Genomic DNA, 16160 nt, shown 5'->3' with positions numbered 1-16160 from the left:
TCGATTTACTTCACTATTGCAATCTAACAGATTGGGTCAACATATAAGCTACATATTATTGCACTACAGGCGAGGAGCTGTGACCGGGGGAAAATTATCCAAACACTATGCCACGCTGATGAAGTTACGGGCATATATACTTCGTAATAATTAATCACAGTCAAATCAAAGTTATGCACTTTCAACAATTTCACGAAATCGTATTTTATTTTTATGTTTGTGGTTGTTAGGACAACAATTATATTACAAAAAGGAATATTGACAGGGAAAGTCATGTGCAAGAACCCGTGCTACTTATAATAATAGAAAACTAATCCATATTCCCTGTTATTTGTTTCAAGTCATCCTGGATTCTCTTGCATAAGTAGTTAGGTATTAGAACTAAAATGCAATGACACAAAAATCAAAAGTTTTATCAAACTGCAACATCGTTGATTACAGTAGCGGTGGTGATGATAAAAAACCAATCAATTTTCTTGTTGATTAATTCATGACAAATGTATTGATTATCGCAAGCGATAATTTGTAGTAGTAGAAAGTACCTACGTATTTAATTTAGGATTAATTTAGGGGATTTTTTTTTTGATTGCGCCTCTATTTACCTTTGAACCAAACAAAGTGTCCACCAAATACCTACATAATATCTAACAAGTATACTGACTTGCACACAACCCGGCACGGAAAATATCGACCGTTATGTCATTCCTTAGGTTACGTTACACCCTTTTTGGGGGGAGGGAATCATCCAATCCACACCCTGGTTGAGGAGAGAGGGAGTCAGACTCTTACTGTCTCAAAACCACCCCGTTCTTTCTCGTGCTTTAAGTCGGAGCCCCGATAACCTGTTACGTAGTCCGCAGCTCTTTTTTTTTTTGAAGGGGGAAAATCACTTAATTACTTCTCCCGACTTGGGCGAGGCGAGAGGGAGTGTCAGACTCTTACTGAAACCGGCCCGTTCCTTTTCCTGCTTTTCGAGCCGGAGCCCCGGTAAACCCGCTAGGTAGTCCGCAGCTCCGGATCAGTCCGCAGCTCGGGACCGGGCATCAACATTACTGGGCCCCATTTGTGGTGGACTGGCTCTTGGAGGTGAGTACGGGTTTGGTTCTGGTTTTGACCGAAACCGAAATACTTGTAAAAACAATACAAATGGCATTATCTTAGTCATCTTTGGACTTCGAACTTGTTGTTGTAATACAGCGATAGCACCTGGCTTCATTCAACGCAGATTTTATAGGTGAACCCCCCTTTTTTATAGGAGGTTCGTAGTTCAGCGGTTGAGTATGATGATGATGATGAGTAAGTTATCATCCCTTCCCAAGTCCTTTACTAATATTACAAATGTATGTGTGTTTTGATGTTTGTTCGTCAATCACGCTGAAACTACTGAACGGATTATCTTGGGATTTGGTACAGACAGCGGTGTGCCCTGCGTGGGCTGGGCACCGCCAAGTCCTCAGGGATGTGGTCGGCGACGGCGACCTCTCGCGCCCGGCACTGGTTCAAGCCATGGTGCGGAGCGAGAGGGACTGGGATGCCGTCTCCTCCTTCTGCGAAGCAGTCATGCTAGCTAAGGAGGAGGCGGGGCGCGTGAGGGAACAAACCTCAGATAGGGCCCAGTAGGCCTGATGCCTGATCCGGAGCTGCGGACTACCTAGCGGGTTTACCGGGGTTCCGGCTCGAAAAGCAGGAGTAGGAACGTGGTGATTTTTAGTCAGTAAGAGTCTGACACTCCCTCTTGCCTCGCTCAAGGCGGGAGAAGCCATTGGATGATTTTCCCCCCTCAAAAAAAAAAGGTACGTACGTTCAAAATGTTCAACGTGAATTTGTAAATATTTATTTCTGTGTGCATATTTTATCAGTCCTAAATTACAAATTCGGGTTAATCTTTTAAATATTATCTGATTGATTATCATCGTGCAATTCAAATATGAAATGAACAAACTATAAATAAAAGTCAGTCGCTGCACAAACACAACCAGTAGTGCCTTCTTAAAAATTGTTTAAAACACGCGTCAGTATGAAAGGTAAGACATCAAGGCAAATTACGCCTATGTTTATCTCAATAACAACTTTAAGAATGTATTTAACTCTTTCGCAATAAAATTTCAAATAAAATTAATTAAATCTTCAAAAAGTCAATAAATGTTTTTTCAAATTAAAATAATCTGTAGTAACTGTAAATTAAAATACAAGTTTAAACTGAAGTAAATTAAATAAAAAAAAAAACAAATATTACTGAAAAGGTTTCATATAATTTTGAGAAATTATTCTGTTTTTTTTTTGTTTTAGGCATAGCGCTGTTGCTCCTCTGCATAGCTGCAGCTCAAGCGAGCCCGATTTGCACTATAGATATGGTTGGTGTTATGTTACCTCATCCAAAGTGCGACCATTTTTATACGTGTTTCTTTGGCAGTACAGCGGAACAATACTGCGGAGACGGTCTCCTATTTAATCCTGAACTTCAAGTATGTGACTGGCCTTTCAATGTAGACTGCGGTGATCGAATTGTTCCCCCTACAAAATTAATCGCTGAGAAAACGACAAAAATAGACAATCGATCTCCTGCTGAAATTTGTGCGGAAGAGGGTTCTGAAGGTCTAATTCTCGACCATGAATATTGCGACAAATACTACAAGTGTAATAATGGTAAACCCGTTACCATGCCTTGCCCACCTAATCTTCTGTGGTCTCATGTGTTTTGTTACTGGGCCGATCGAGTAGACTGTGGTGACAGAATTAGACCAGAGGGCTTCGATCAAGAACCCGATGATGGAGTAAACGACAATTTAACCCCAGCTGAGATCTTCTGCAACCAGCTAGGTACTTGGAATGTTATATTCGCACATGAAAATTGCAATCAATATTATCAATGCATTTTTGGAAAACCTATAGTATTGTCTTGTCCGGCAAATCTATTCTACGACCTAGAAAAGCATATTTGTGATTGGCCTGAAAATGTCAACTGTGATAACCGAATTAAACCAGATGGTATAAGCAGTGGTAACCCTAACGACGATGATAAAGTCTCCGAGCAAGTATCTGGAGGAAACAGCGATCCTAGCCAAGCTCCTGCCATCTGTGCCGCTGAAGATTCAGACGGCATTTTGGTTGCTCATGAAAATTGCAATCAATTCTACAAATGCTCCGAAGGAAAGCCTGCAGCATTGGATTGTCCGCAAAATCTTCTCTACAATCCAGAAAAGGAATATTGTGACTGGGAATGGAACGTCGACTGTGGCAACCGTATTAAACCAGATGACGTAAGCAATGGAAACTCTAACGAAGACCCCGACCAAGGATCTGGAGGAAACAGCGATCCTAGCCAAGCCCCTGCCATCTGCGCCGCTGAAAATTCAGATGGCATTTTGGTCGCTCATGAAAATTGCAATCAATTCTATAAATGCTCCGAAGGAAAGCCTGCAGCATTGGATTGTCCGCAAAATCTTCTTTACAATCCAGAAAAGGAATATTGTGATTGGCCTTGGAATGTTGACTGTGGCAACAGAGTTATTCCTAGTGAATAGTAGATGAGAAGAGAATCAGCCAATACGTTCGGTCCTAATCTTATAGTGAAATTTTGCGGCTGAAAATTCTGTAGGTTTGATTTTTTCTCAGGAATATTGCGACCAATTCTACATTTGCAATCATGGCCAACCCGTTACCATGCAAAGGCCACCTGTTTTGTAAAGTTGCTGCTTTTGTAAACTGTGGAAATAGAATTATAGCAGATAATTATGTTGGTGGAAATCACAAAAAAATATAAAATGTAATACTTTTTTTAATTTAGAATTTTAATAGCATAGGTAATTGATATTACTTTTAATTTCATCGTTTTTTGATGTTTTCAGTTAATTGTATATATGTTTTTGTATAATATTTGATTAATAAATATTTTTTTAAATAAAACTTAGTTTTTCTTGAAATTAAAACCTAAAACCTTGGTTGAGAAGTTATAAACCTCTGTTAAGTTAGTCTAAACAGAATATAATTTCTTCAATGATATACCCTTTAGTGTCGTTAGGCATGGTATATTTTTATAGAATGACGTAGAGACATCTGCCTTTTTTTGAGGGGCGAAAATCATCCAATGCCTTCTCCGGCCTTGGGCGAGGCGAGAGGGAGTATCAGACTCTTACTGACTAAAAATCACCACGTTCCTACTCCTGCTTTTCCAGCCGGAACCCCGGTAACCCGTTTGGCAACACGCCACTCCGACTCAAATCATCCGTAAATTAAAATAAAAGCAGGGAAATTGCAATATAGCCCAGTAGCTCACACAATGTAAAAATCAGCTTAGTTTATAGCTAGCAGGTTCTATGTAGACAGGGTGATTCACCCCGTTCCTTCTCCTGCTTTTCGAGCCGGAGCCTCGGTAAACCCGCTAGGTAGGCCGAAGCTCCGGATCAGAGACATCTGCCTACCAACAGTATAAGCGTTACAATGTGTGTAAGTATTAACGAAAGAAAAAGTTACCACATTAAACTTTACAACCGAAAATTGGAGTAAATTAAATCTATATATTAATACGTGAAGCAAAAACTTTGTAACAGTTTTTACGAAAATTGCGCGGACGTTGGAGCATAAAATTTGGTACACTTATAGTTTATGTGTAGGAGAATTGCGGAACGTTAATATTTTTCAAAAATAATGCTTATAAAGTACATTAAATCAATCTATAAAACATTACACACACATGCATAGTATCTGATCGTATTTGACAAAACGTCAAAATCGATAGACATTGCGATGGTATTCTCACGTCTCATATGAAAAGAGGTTTCTAATTGAAGGAGGTTTGGTTATTCATGATGCGCCGGAATATATTAATTTGAATTTTACAAAACTAATAGCAATTCGTTAAATACAAATTATCCTTGAACGTATGTTAAGTGGTATTGTAAATTAAATCGTATATGGTCGAATTTCGACCACTAGGCGACCACTAGTTTAAATTAATTAATGTACTATCACTGCACGACTACAATAAAATAATACAAAAAGTTCTTATTTGAATAATAAGAAGGCTTTTTATTATTTTAATAATACAGAAATATTTTTTTTTAAAGTATATGTTGTCAACACTATTATTTTTATACTAGCTTCCGCCCGCGACTCTATCAGGAGTTATACGTGTTATTGTGAGTCAACCATAAGAGATAGACATTTGTTGTCATAGAATATTTTTTAAGCAATTTTAAGGAGAACATTTCCGTGATACATGATTTCTGTGTAGCTTTAACCACTAAGGCTGCACACGCGACGGAAGTTTCGTTGAAATCTGTCAAGTGGTTTTTATTTCTATAAAGAACATACAGACAGACAGACAAAAACATTTCTGATTACATTTTTGGCGTCAGTATCGATCACTAATCACCCGCTGATAGTTATTTTGGAAATATATTTCATGTACAGAATTGACCTCTCTACAGATTTATTATAAGTATAGATAGAAGATTAACTATCGTAGGACATACTACATTAACTAAAAAATCACAGTTTACTCAGGTACATTAATGAAAAAAAGCCATACAAGTTTCGAGTCACCGAAGGACTCTTTATCATGAGCAGCGTGCGCAGGGCAGGCAGAGACAATGGAACGCCAATTGCTACGAATTTTACATACCTCTTTCGCTTCAGGTTAATTACTACACACCACACGCTACTCTAGTCACGCGACGATCTCTCTCTCTCTCTCTCTCTCTCTCTCTCTCTCTCTCTCTCTCTCTCTCTCTCTCTCTCTCTCTCTCTCTCTCTCTCTCTCTCTCTCTCTCTCTCTCTCTCTCGAGTCTGCGGACTGTCCGTCCGTAGACTCGGAAGGGTAGCTCGAAACCCGACCAGAACCAGACCCATCAGACTATCATAGATAGGGCCCAGTAGGGCTGATGCCCAATCTGGAGCTGCAGACTACCTAGCGGGTTACCAGAGCAAAGAGCAAGAGAAAGAACCTCTCGCCTCACCCTAGGCGGGATAATTCAATAGATGATTTTTCCCCTCAAAAGAAAAGGCCTATGAATCAAGAATTTCGGAAAATTCTTAACCCACACCTACCTTATTATATGGTTTACCTAACTTGGAAAACAAAACCGAGATTTGTAGCAGATTCGAGATACTCGTAAGAACAAAAAATTATATAAATTGTGTTTAGGTTAGAATAAAAGTTTTGATTAAGTTGGTCTATAGTTTACAACGTATGTAAGTAAGTACTTTATTAGACTTTGAATGAGCTGGTTGAATCATTTAAAATATCCCTTTTTAGGAATACCAGTGTGAAAGGGCGACGCGCATACTACTACTGCGTTTCACCTTCTAAGTGAGAGATCCGGAATCCGTACTCACTACATAGTTACGTCATTATTTTCGAGGTGTTCCTCTCAGCAGCTCAGTCAAATAGTTTCTTAGATGGTTTGTAACGCACTAAAATAGATGTGTCGTTACACTTAGGCTATGTTAACCATTTAAACTGTCGTTATGTTTTTTTATTTTTTTACATTTAATGGGTCGACGTTTGGCCGCTATCTCACCTGATGGTAAGTGATGATGCGGCCTACGGTGGAGCACGCCTGTCGTTATGTGCTAAAATGTTTGTCTAAATACCTCAACTCATTTTTTTTTACATAAGTGAAGCCGCGTATACAGTTTGTTGAATATGTTATCGGTACTAAATTACAAATTCGTGTTAATCGTTTCAAAATCAGTGTTCTTATCTACTGATTGTCTTCATGGAGTTCAGATATTAAGTGAGCGAAGTATAAATTAAAATCAATCGTTGCAAATACACAATCAGCAGTGCCTTCTTAAAAATTGTGTAAGAAACACGTGTTAATATGAAAGGTAAGACCATTGTCAATTGAATGTTTAATTTTATTAAAGCAAATTAAATGACACTAAAAATATGAAATTTTTATTTTTTTTTTATTTACTACATCGACAAAAGGAGTTGTGTGTTAACTATATTAAAAAAAAAAAGTTGATTCATTCGATAATCATTATAATATGTTTGTTTCAGGCATAGCGCTGTTGCTTCTCTGCGCAGCGGCTGCAGCTCAAGCGAGCCCGATTTGCACTCAAGAAATGGTTGGTGTTATGTTACCTCATCCAAAGTGCGACCATTTTTATACGTGTTTCTTTGGCAGTGCAGCGGAACAATACTGCGGAGACGGTCTCCTATTTAATCCTGAACTTCAAGTATGTGACTGGCCTTTCAATGTAGACTGCGGTGACCGAATTATTCCCCCTAGAAAATTAATCGCAGAGAAAAATACAAAAACGGATAATCGATCTCCCGCTGAAATTTGTGCGGAAGATGGTTCTGAAGATCTACTTCTCGACCATGAATATTGCGACAAATACTACAAGTGTAATAATGGTAAACCCGTCACCATGCCTTGCCCACCTAATCTTCTGTGGTTAAGTAATCAATTTAATCAGTTTTGTTACTGGGCCGATCAAGTAGACTGTGGTGACAGAATTAGACCAGAGGGCTTCGATCAAGAACCCGATGATGGAGTAAACGACAATTTAACCCCAGCTGAGATCTTCTGCAACCAGCCAGGTACTTGGTATATTGTATTTGCACATGAGAATTGCAACCAATTTTACCAATGCCTTCATGGATACCCTGTAGAATTGTCTTGTCCGGCAAATCTATTCTACGATCTAGAAAAGGGATATTGTGATTGGCCTGAAAATGTCAACTGTGACAACCGAATTATACCAAATGACATAAGCAGTGGTAACCCTAACGACGATGATAAAGTCTCCGAGCAAGTATCTGGAGGAAACAGCGATCCTAGCCAAGCTCCTGCCATCTGTGCCGCTGAAGATTCAGACGGCGTTTTGGTTGCTCATGAAAATTGCAATCAATTCTATAAATGCTCCGAAGGAAAGCCTGTAGCATTGGATTGTCCGCAAAATCTTCTCTACAATCCAGAAAAGGAATATTGTGACTGGGAATGGAACGTCGACTGTGGCAACCGTATTAAACCAGATGACGTAAGCAATGGAAACTCTAACGAAGACCCCGACCAAGGATCTGGAGGAAACAGCGATCCTAGCCAAGCCCCTGCCATCTGCGCCGCTGAAAATTCAGATGGCATTTTGGTCGCTCATGAAAATTGCAATCAATTCTACAAATGCTCCGAAGGAAAGCCTGCAGCATTGGATTGTCCGCAAAATCTTCTTTACAATCCAGAAAAGGAATATTGTGACTGGCCTTGGAATGTTGACTGTGGCAACAGAGTTATTCCTAGTGAATAGTAGGTGAGAAGAGAATCAGCCAATACGTTCGGTCCTAATCTTGTAGTGAAATTTTGCGGCTGAAAATTCTGTAGGTTTGATTTTTTCTCAAGAATATTGCGACCAATTCTACATTTGCAATCATGGCCAACCTGTTACGATGCAAAGCCCACCTGTTTTGTAAAGTTGCTGCTTTTGTAAACTGTGGAAATAGAATTATAGCAGATAATTATGTTGGTGGAAATCACAAAAAAATCTAAAATGTAATAGTTTTTTTAATTTAGAATTTTAATAGCATAGGTATTTGATATTACATTTTATTTCATAGTTTTTTGATGTTTTCAGTTAATTGCATATTTGTTTTTTGTATAATATTTGATTAATAAATATTAAAAAAAACTTTGTTTTTCTTGAAATTAAAACCTAAAACCTTGGTTGAGAAGTTATAAACCTCTGTTAAGTTAGTCTAAACAGAATATAATTTATTCAATGATATGCCGTTTAGTGTCGTTAGGCATGGTATATCTTTATAGAATGACGTAGAGACATTTGCCTTTTTTTGAGGGGTGAAAATCATCCAATGCCTTCTCCCGCCTTGGGCGAGGCGAGAGGGAGTGTCAGACTGTTTCTGACTAAAAACCACCCCGTTCCTTCTCCTGCTTTTCGAGCCGGAGCCTCGGTAAACCCGCAAGGTAGGCCGCAGCTCCGGATTAGAGACATCTGCCTACCAACAGTATAAGCGTTACAATATGTGTAAGTATTAACGAAAGAAAAAGTTACCACATTAAACTTTACAACCGAAAATTGGACTAATTTAATTTAAATTAATTAATGTATTATTATTGCATGACAACAATAAATAGCTAGTAATTAGAATAAAATAATACAAAAAGTTCTTATTTGAATATTAAGAAGGCTTTTTATTATTTTAATAACACAGAAATATTTTTTTTAAAGTATATGTTGTCAACACTATTATTTTTATATTAACTGTCGTAGGACATACTACATTAACTAAAAAATCACAGTTTACTCAGGTACATTAATGGAAAAAAGCCATACAAGTTTCGAGTCACCGAAGGACTCTTTATCATGAGCAGCGTGCGCAGGGCAGGCAGAGACAATGGAACGCCAATTGCTACGAATTTTACATACCTCTTTCGCTTCAGGTTAATTACTACACACCACACGCTACTCTAGTCACGCGACGATCTCTCTCTCGAGAGAGAGACGCGAGTCTGCGGACTCACCGTCCGCAGACTCGGAAGGGTAGCTCGAAACCCGACCAAAACCAGACCCATCAGACCATCACAGATAGGGCCCAGCAGGGCTGATGCCCAATCTGGAGCTGCAGACTACCTAGCGGGTTACCAGAGCATAGAGCAAGAGAAAGAACCTCTCGCCTCACCCTAGGCGGGATATTTCAATAGATGATTTTTCCCCTCAAAAGAAAAGGCCTATGAATCAAGAATTTCGGAAAATTCTTAACCCACACCTACCTTATTATATGGTTTACCTAACTTGGAAAACAAAACCGAGATTTGTAGCAGATTCGAGATACTCGTAAGAACAAAAAATGATATAAATTGTGTTTAGGTTAGAATAAAAGTTTTGATTAAGTTGGTCTATAGTTTACAACGTAAGTAAAGGGTTTATTAGACTTTGAATAAAAAAAAAAATAGTTTATTTCATATCATTTTGTCATACATTGCATGTCGAGGAGTCTCCAGTTAGACATAAGTGTTTGAAGACTCCGCCCTTACATTGTAATAACAATACAAAAAATAAAACAAAAAAGGTAAAATAGAAAATACGATAAATTGTACATATTATGTGCGTTAATGTGTTGGGGGTGTCTGTGTGTTGAGTATGAGTGTGTTGAGTGTTGTGTATGTGTGTGAGAAAGAAGTTTTGAATTTTACATTGTATGATTTTTATTAAGTCATACGTTGCAAGAGTTATTCTGTATCATTATAGTTTAAATTGTGTAGCCATGACGTTAATATTTTTTTGCATTCATTTTTTTTTGTCATGGATGTAAATATATTTATTAATTTTATTATATAAAAACGCTGATCGCTTCGTATATTGTCTGCTGGCAAATTCTGTTTTAGTCCTGGGAACGTTTGCTATGCAATTTTTTTTCTCTTTTCAGTATTTTAGGATTTTAAGGTGTCTCTTTGTGCATTTTGAGAATGATAAGAAGGATGTACAATTGTCTCACTGACAGCAGATTACATAATTTGTAGAGGTTTTCTGTAGAGAAGATCCTTTTTTTGAAGTACATTACCTTCAGTATCGCTCTTTGAGCGCGTTCCAACTCCAGAAAACTAGATTTAGTTGCTCCCCCCATACAGGTATGCAGTATATTAAAACAGATTGGACCAAAGATACTTATATTTCATTTAGTAAATTTCTATGTTTCTCATTATTTTTATCTTTGTCTACGTTTGTTCTCCTTGGCACAACATATCTCAGCTCTTTGAAAATCCATATCAATTTTCGTACCCTACTCATGATATTTTCCAGTTGACCAGGAAAGACGCTGGTCAATAATCACTCCCAGATATGTTATGTTGGTAACTTGTTGGATAGTAGGGCAATTGCAGGAAGTCCCAGCTGTATAATCGTCGCATATGTGGATTCTTAAATTTAGTTCTCTATCTGGTTGAGACTGATTATAAATATTAAAACAAATAAAATTAGTTTTACTTGCGTTCAGGGTGAGAAGATTGTTCGCTAACCAAGTTGCAATAAGAGCTAGTCCTTCTTCTGCACTATTTTTAACATCAGCCCATGTTTTCCCTGAGAAGACGACAGCTGTATCATCGGCGTACGAGAATATTTTAGCATTATTAATTCTCATGTTACATAGGTCATTAATATAGATTAAGAAAAGCGTAGGTCCTAGTACACTTCCTAGTGGCACGCCGTATGATATAATATCTGCGTCTTCACTAACAGCTAGGTCAAGTTTCATTTTTTTGTGTTCTACCAGAAAGATAATCTCTAAAAAGTGCCAACGGTATTCCACGAATTTCAATAGCCTCAAGTTTGTGTAAAAGAATGGGCATAGAGACGGTGTCAAAAGCTTTTTTTAAATATAAGAAGGTTGCCATACATTTGTTTCCTTTATCGAGCTGTTCAGTTACTAAAGAACTTAGTGCTATCACAGCGTCTTCAGTTGACTTTTTTTGCCTAAAACCAAATTGAGAAGGTGACAGAATATTAAATTTATTTACGTACTGCAAGAGGCGAGTGTTTATTAACTTTTCTATAACTTTTGAAATTGCTGTTAGAACGGAGATAGGTCGATAATTATTAACATCGTCTCTATTATTATATTATACCACCCTTGTACACAGGTGTAATGATAGATTTCTTTAACGAGGCTGGAAAAATACCTTTTTGAAAACATAGATTGGCCAGATATGTGATAACTGGTACAACTTCATTTTTAGCATGTTTCAAAAAGGCAGTGGGTATATTGTCCCATCCGGGGGCACTATCAGATCGTAGATTCATAAGCGTAGTACAAACTTCGGATTGATCAGTATCCAGAAGTACCATTGAGCTTATGTTTAATGAGGTTTTACTTGGACATTTATAACGTAGGTTAGTGCCAGATGATATATTTTGGGCCAGACCACTGCCTATACTTGCAAAGTAGTTATTTATAAAGTTAGCGGATTCTATGGGAGAAGATTTAACCTGTAATAATTCTAAGTTATCTGTTCGTCATTTATTAGTGTAAGTTCTATTACGTCATTATTTTCGAGGTGTTCCTCTCAGCAGCTCAGTCAAATAGTTTCTTAGATGGTTTGTAACGCACTAAAATAGATGTGTCGTTACACTTAGGCTATGTTGACCATTTTTAAACTGTCGTTATGAGCTAAAATGTTTGTCTAAATACCTCAACTCGAATATTTTTTTTACATATTGCCGTTTAAAGTAGATGAAGCCGCGTATGCAGTTTGTTGAATATATTATCGGTGCTTAATTACAAATTCGTGTTAATCGTTTCAAAATCAGTGTTCTTATCTACTGATTGTCTTCATGGAGTTCACATATTAAGTGAGCGAAGTATAAATTAAAATCAATCGTTGCACATACACAATCAGCAGTGCCTTCTTAAAAATTGTGTAAGAAACACGTGTCAATATGAAAGGTAAGACCATTTTCAATTAAATGTTTAATTTTATTAAAGCAAATGACACTAAAAATATGAAATTTTTATTTATTTATTTACTACAGCGACAAAAGGAGTTGTGTGTTAACTGTGTAAAATAATTAAAAAAAAGGTTGATTCATTCGATAATCATTATAATATGTTTGTTTCAGGCATAGCGCTGTTGCTTCTCTGCGCAGCGGCTGCAGCTCAAGCGAGCCCGATTTGCACTCAAGAAATGGTTGGTGTTATGTTACCTCATCCAAAGTGCGACCATTTTTATACGTGTTTCTTTGGCAGTGCAACGGAACAATACTGCGGAGACGGTCTCCTATTTAATCCTGAACTTCAAGTATGTGACTGGCCTTTCAATGTAGACTGCGGTGACCGAATTATTCCCCCTAGAAAATTAATCGCAGAGAAAAATACAAAAACGGATAATCGATCTCCCGCTGAAATTTGTGCGGAAGAGGGTTCTGAAGATCTACTTCTCGACCATGAATATTGCGACAAATACTACAAGTGTAATAATGGTAAACCCGTCACCATGCCTTGCCCACCTAATCTTCTGTGGTTAAGTAATCAATTTAATCAGTTTTGTTACTGGGCCGATCAAGTAGACTGTGGTGACAGAATTAGACCAGAGGGCTTCGATCAAGAACCCGATGATGGAGTAAACGACAATTTAACCCCAGCTGAGATCTTCTGCAACCAGCCAGGTACTTGGAATGTTATATTCGCACATGAGAATTGCAATCAATATTATCAATGCATTTCTGGAAAACCTATACTAATGTCTTGTCCGTCACCTCTTGTCTTCAACCTAGAAAGAGGATTTTGTGATTGGCCTGTGCGTGTCAACTGTCAAGACCGAATTATACCAGATGACATAAGTGGTGATGGAGGAAACGACGATTTAACCCCAGCTGAGATCTTCTGCAACCAGCCAGGTACTTTGAATATTATATTCGCACATGAGAATTGCAATCAATATTATCAATGCTTTTTTGGAAAACCTTTAGAATTGTCTTGTCCGGCAAATCTATTCTACGATCTAGAAAGGCATATTTGTGATTGGCCTGAAAATGTCAACTGTAACAACCGAATTAAACCAGATGGTATAAGCAGTGGTAACCCTAACGACGATGATAAAGTCTCCGAGCAAGTATCTGGAGGAAACAGCGATCCTAGCCAAGCTCCTGCCATCTGTGCCGCTGAAGATTCAGACGGCGTTTTGGTTGCTCATGAAAATTGCAATCAATTCTACAAATGCTTTGATGGGCAACCTGTAGCATTGGATTGTCCGCAAAACCTACTCTACAATCCAGAAAAGGAATATTGTGACTGGGAATGGAATGTCAACTGTGGGAACCGCATTAAGCCAGATGACATAAGCAGTGGAAACCCCAGTGATGATAAAGGCCCCGAACAAATATCTGGAGGAAACAGCGATCCTAGCCAAGCTCCTGCCATCTGCGCCGCTGAGGATTCAGACGGCGTTCTGGTCGCTCATGAAAATTGCAATCAATTCTATAAATGCTTTGATGGGCAACCTGTAGCATTGGATTGTCCGCAAAACCTACTCTACAATCCAGAAAAGGAATATTGTGACTGGCCTTGGAATGTTGACTGTGGCAACAGAGTTATCCCTAGTGAAATAGTTATAGCTGAGAAGAAAATATAAGCAATCATAGGCGACCGGTTACCATGCAGTGTTTACTTAAACTTCTATATAGCGAGACTGAAGATTTGCTGTTGGGGTAATCTATGGAGACAGAATCATAATAGATAATTTCGTTGGAGAAAACCACAATGAAAAATTTTATTTTTAAATTTGGACATTTTATTTATTTTTTTGTTTTTGGTCAAATTATTTTGGAAATATGATTTTTGTAATACATTTATTTTAATTAAATGAGCTCATTAAGCTTTTAAATTATTATTTGTTAAAATAACCTGAAACGTTGATACTATAGTATACTTCTAAAGTATTGAATACTCACCTAACATTAAACAAACACAGCGCAATATGATCAGGAAAACAGAGAGCTATAAAATTATTACAATAAATCATTTGACTGCACGGTTGACGTGGTGGCTGGGCAATCGACTGTTGCGCAACGTGTAGCGCGTTCGATTCCCATACGAAACAACTCTTTGTGTGATCCACAATTTGTTTTTTCGGGTCCGAATGTCATGTCTTAGTGAAAATGCAACCACGACATAAATCCAAATCGTAGTGTAGGGCAAAGGGCGTTTAGAGAAAATTCCAAATATGTCGTTACTAAGGTACCTAAATAAGAAATTAGTCCCGTATTTAAAAAAGCATAAGTGATATTACACTCCTCGATGATTAAAAATAAATAAGCTTATATTTAATTCCAACCATTATTATTCAGAAAATCCTTACCTGATTAAAAAGTACTTGTAGTTCCAGAAATGTTACAATAAAGTTGTTTGTAAAGACAATTGTGGATAGGCCTTCAATTCTTAAAGCAAATTGTTCTAAATACACAAACTTTCTTTAATACGATGATTTTTACGAGCTAAGCCAGTAAACAAGCAGTCGGATCACCTAATGGTAAGTAATCGACGCCGTGCATAGATATCAAAAACACCAGAGGCGTTATAAGTGCGTTGCTGGTCTTTTAGGGGGTTAGGAATTTGAAGATTGTTGCAGGTTTTGAGAGATCAGAGAGGGGGATAATTAGGCCTCTAGTAACGTCGTCTTTACGTGAGGCCGTGGTATAACTCCGGTCGATTGGGCAAATTGGTTCCGAAGCTTGACTACGAATCTCTACTTTCTTAGTATTGGTCTGCCATCCGTTATGATGCTAGAATTTGTTTTGTCTAGAATCTACAATTAATACAAATGTACATTTGCTTCAAAATAATCCAGCTTACATAAATAATACAGACAGGATAAAACATACTTATTATAGAGAGATTTGTCGCGATTAGGAAATGTCTACTGTTACAGCCAGGTTACAGTGTATTAGTACCCATTTTAAGTAACCTAATTAGGTTATTTACAAAGCATAAAAGGATATTGGTCATACATTGCAAAATGCAACTTAGTCATCGGAAAGAATGCAGATATGTCATAATCAAATGAACGATCGCCGATGATTGACCGTATTTTTTCTAGATTAATTGATAAATGATAATGTTTGACAAATAAATCGGTGCAGTAGCAGGATTATGCATTTATTATGATCACACCACTGATAGTATGTGATTATTATATCAATGCTTGATTGATTACGACGGCATTTTTGAAGATAAGAACTACGTTGTACCTGATAGGTATCACACTGCCGCGAAGGAGTGACAACTTCCCTTAAATTGTTGTACGCGTAAAACAAAGAACATGATTATCTGCTCTACAAGTAGCAACATGATTTCAGAGAACGACAAACAACACAAATAAGTTTAGAGGCTGCCAAGCTCAGCATGAATAAAAAACTACATATTTGGAGTCATATCCAAGTTTATTGTATGAAACCTTAAGGGAATTGAAATGAAAATTAGATATCTACATATTCATACAAAATAAAACACGTAACAAACAAATAGTTTCTAATTCAATATTCAATAGTTCTAATTCAATTTGCATGACCCTATATAAAAAAAGTAATAAGGACATCGATGGACAGTGAGCAAATTGCCTATAGATTCAATCTAAACTTGCAACTGAAATACAAAAAACTTAGGTTTTTTTAAAGCTTAGTAACTGCATCGCTGTGCTTCACGGATT

At 37.5% G+C, this 16160-nt stretch overlaps 1 protein-coding gene and 1 pseudogene across 4 annotated transcripts; both read left to right on the top strand.

Moving 5' to 3' along the window:
* The first annotated feature begins 1884 nt into the window (after nucleotides 1–1884).
* Nucleotides 1885–8599, top strand: LOC126912701 (chondroitin proteoglycan 2-like). Of its 3 annotated transcripts, none has more exons than XR_007707356.1 (3): nucleotides 1977–2024; nucleotides 2290–3598; nucleotides 8331–8599. XR_007707356.1 is itself a non-coding variant. In XM_050706114.1 (2 exons), exons 1-2 carry the CDS (start codon nucleotides 2018–2020, stop codon nucleotides 3522–3524), a joined length of 1242 nt encoding a protein of 413 aa, XP_050562071.1. In that variant the 5' UTR covers nucleotides 1885–2017; the 3' UTR covers nucleotides 3525–3906. The 3 variants fall into 3 exon arrangements, 1 of the variants encoding a protein (XP_050562071.1); XR_007707355.1 differs by having other exon boundaries at nucleotides 2290–3803; nucleotides 8536–8599; XM_050706114.1 differs by lacking the exon at nucleotides 8331–8599 and having other exon boundaries at nucleotides 1885–2024; nucleotides 2290–3906.
* Nucleotides 6693–14339, top strand: LOC118274190 (uncharacterized; annotated as a pseudogene). The gene is made up of 5 exons (XR_007707517.1): nucleotides 6693–6831; nucleotides 7007–8415; nucleotides 10958–11057; nucleotides 11985–12054; nucleotides 12577–14339. The product of XR_007707517.1 is annotated as an uncharacterized LOC118274190 (transcript).
* Nucleotides 14340–16160: the final 1821 nt, after the last annotated feature.

Source organism: Spodoptera frugiperda, chromosome 3 (genome assembly GCF_023101765.2).
Source record: "Spodoptera frugiperda isolate SF20-4 chromosome 3, AGI-APGP_CSIRO_Sfru_2.0, whole genome shotgun sequence".
Classification (NCBI taxonomy): Eukaryota; Metazoa; Arthropoda; class Insecta; order Lepidoptera; family Noctuidae; genus Spodoptera; species Spodoptera frugiperda.
This window is presented reverse-complemented; position numbering and strand designations above follow the sequence as displayed.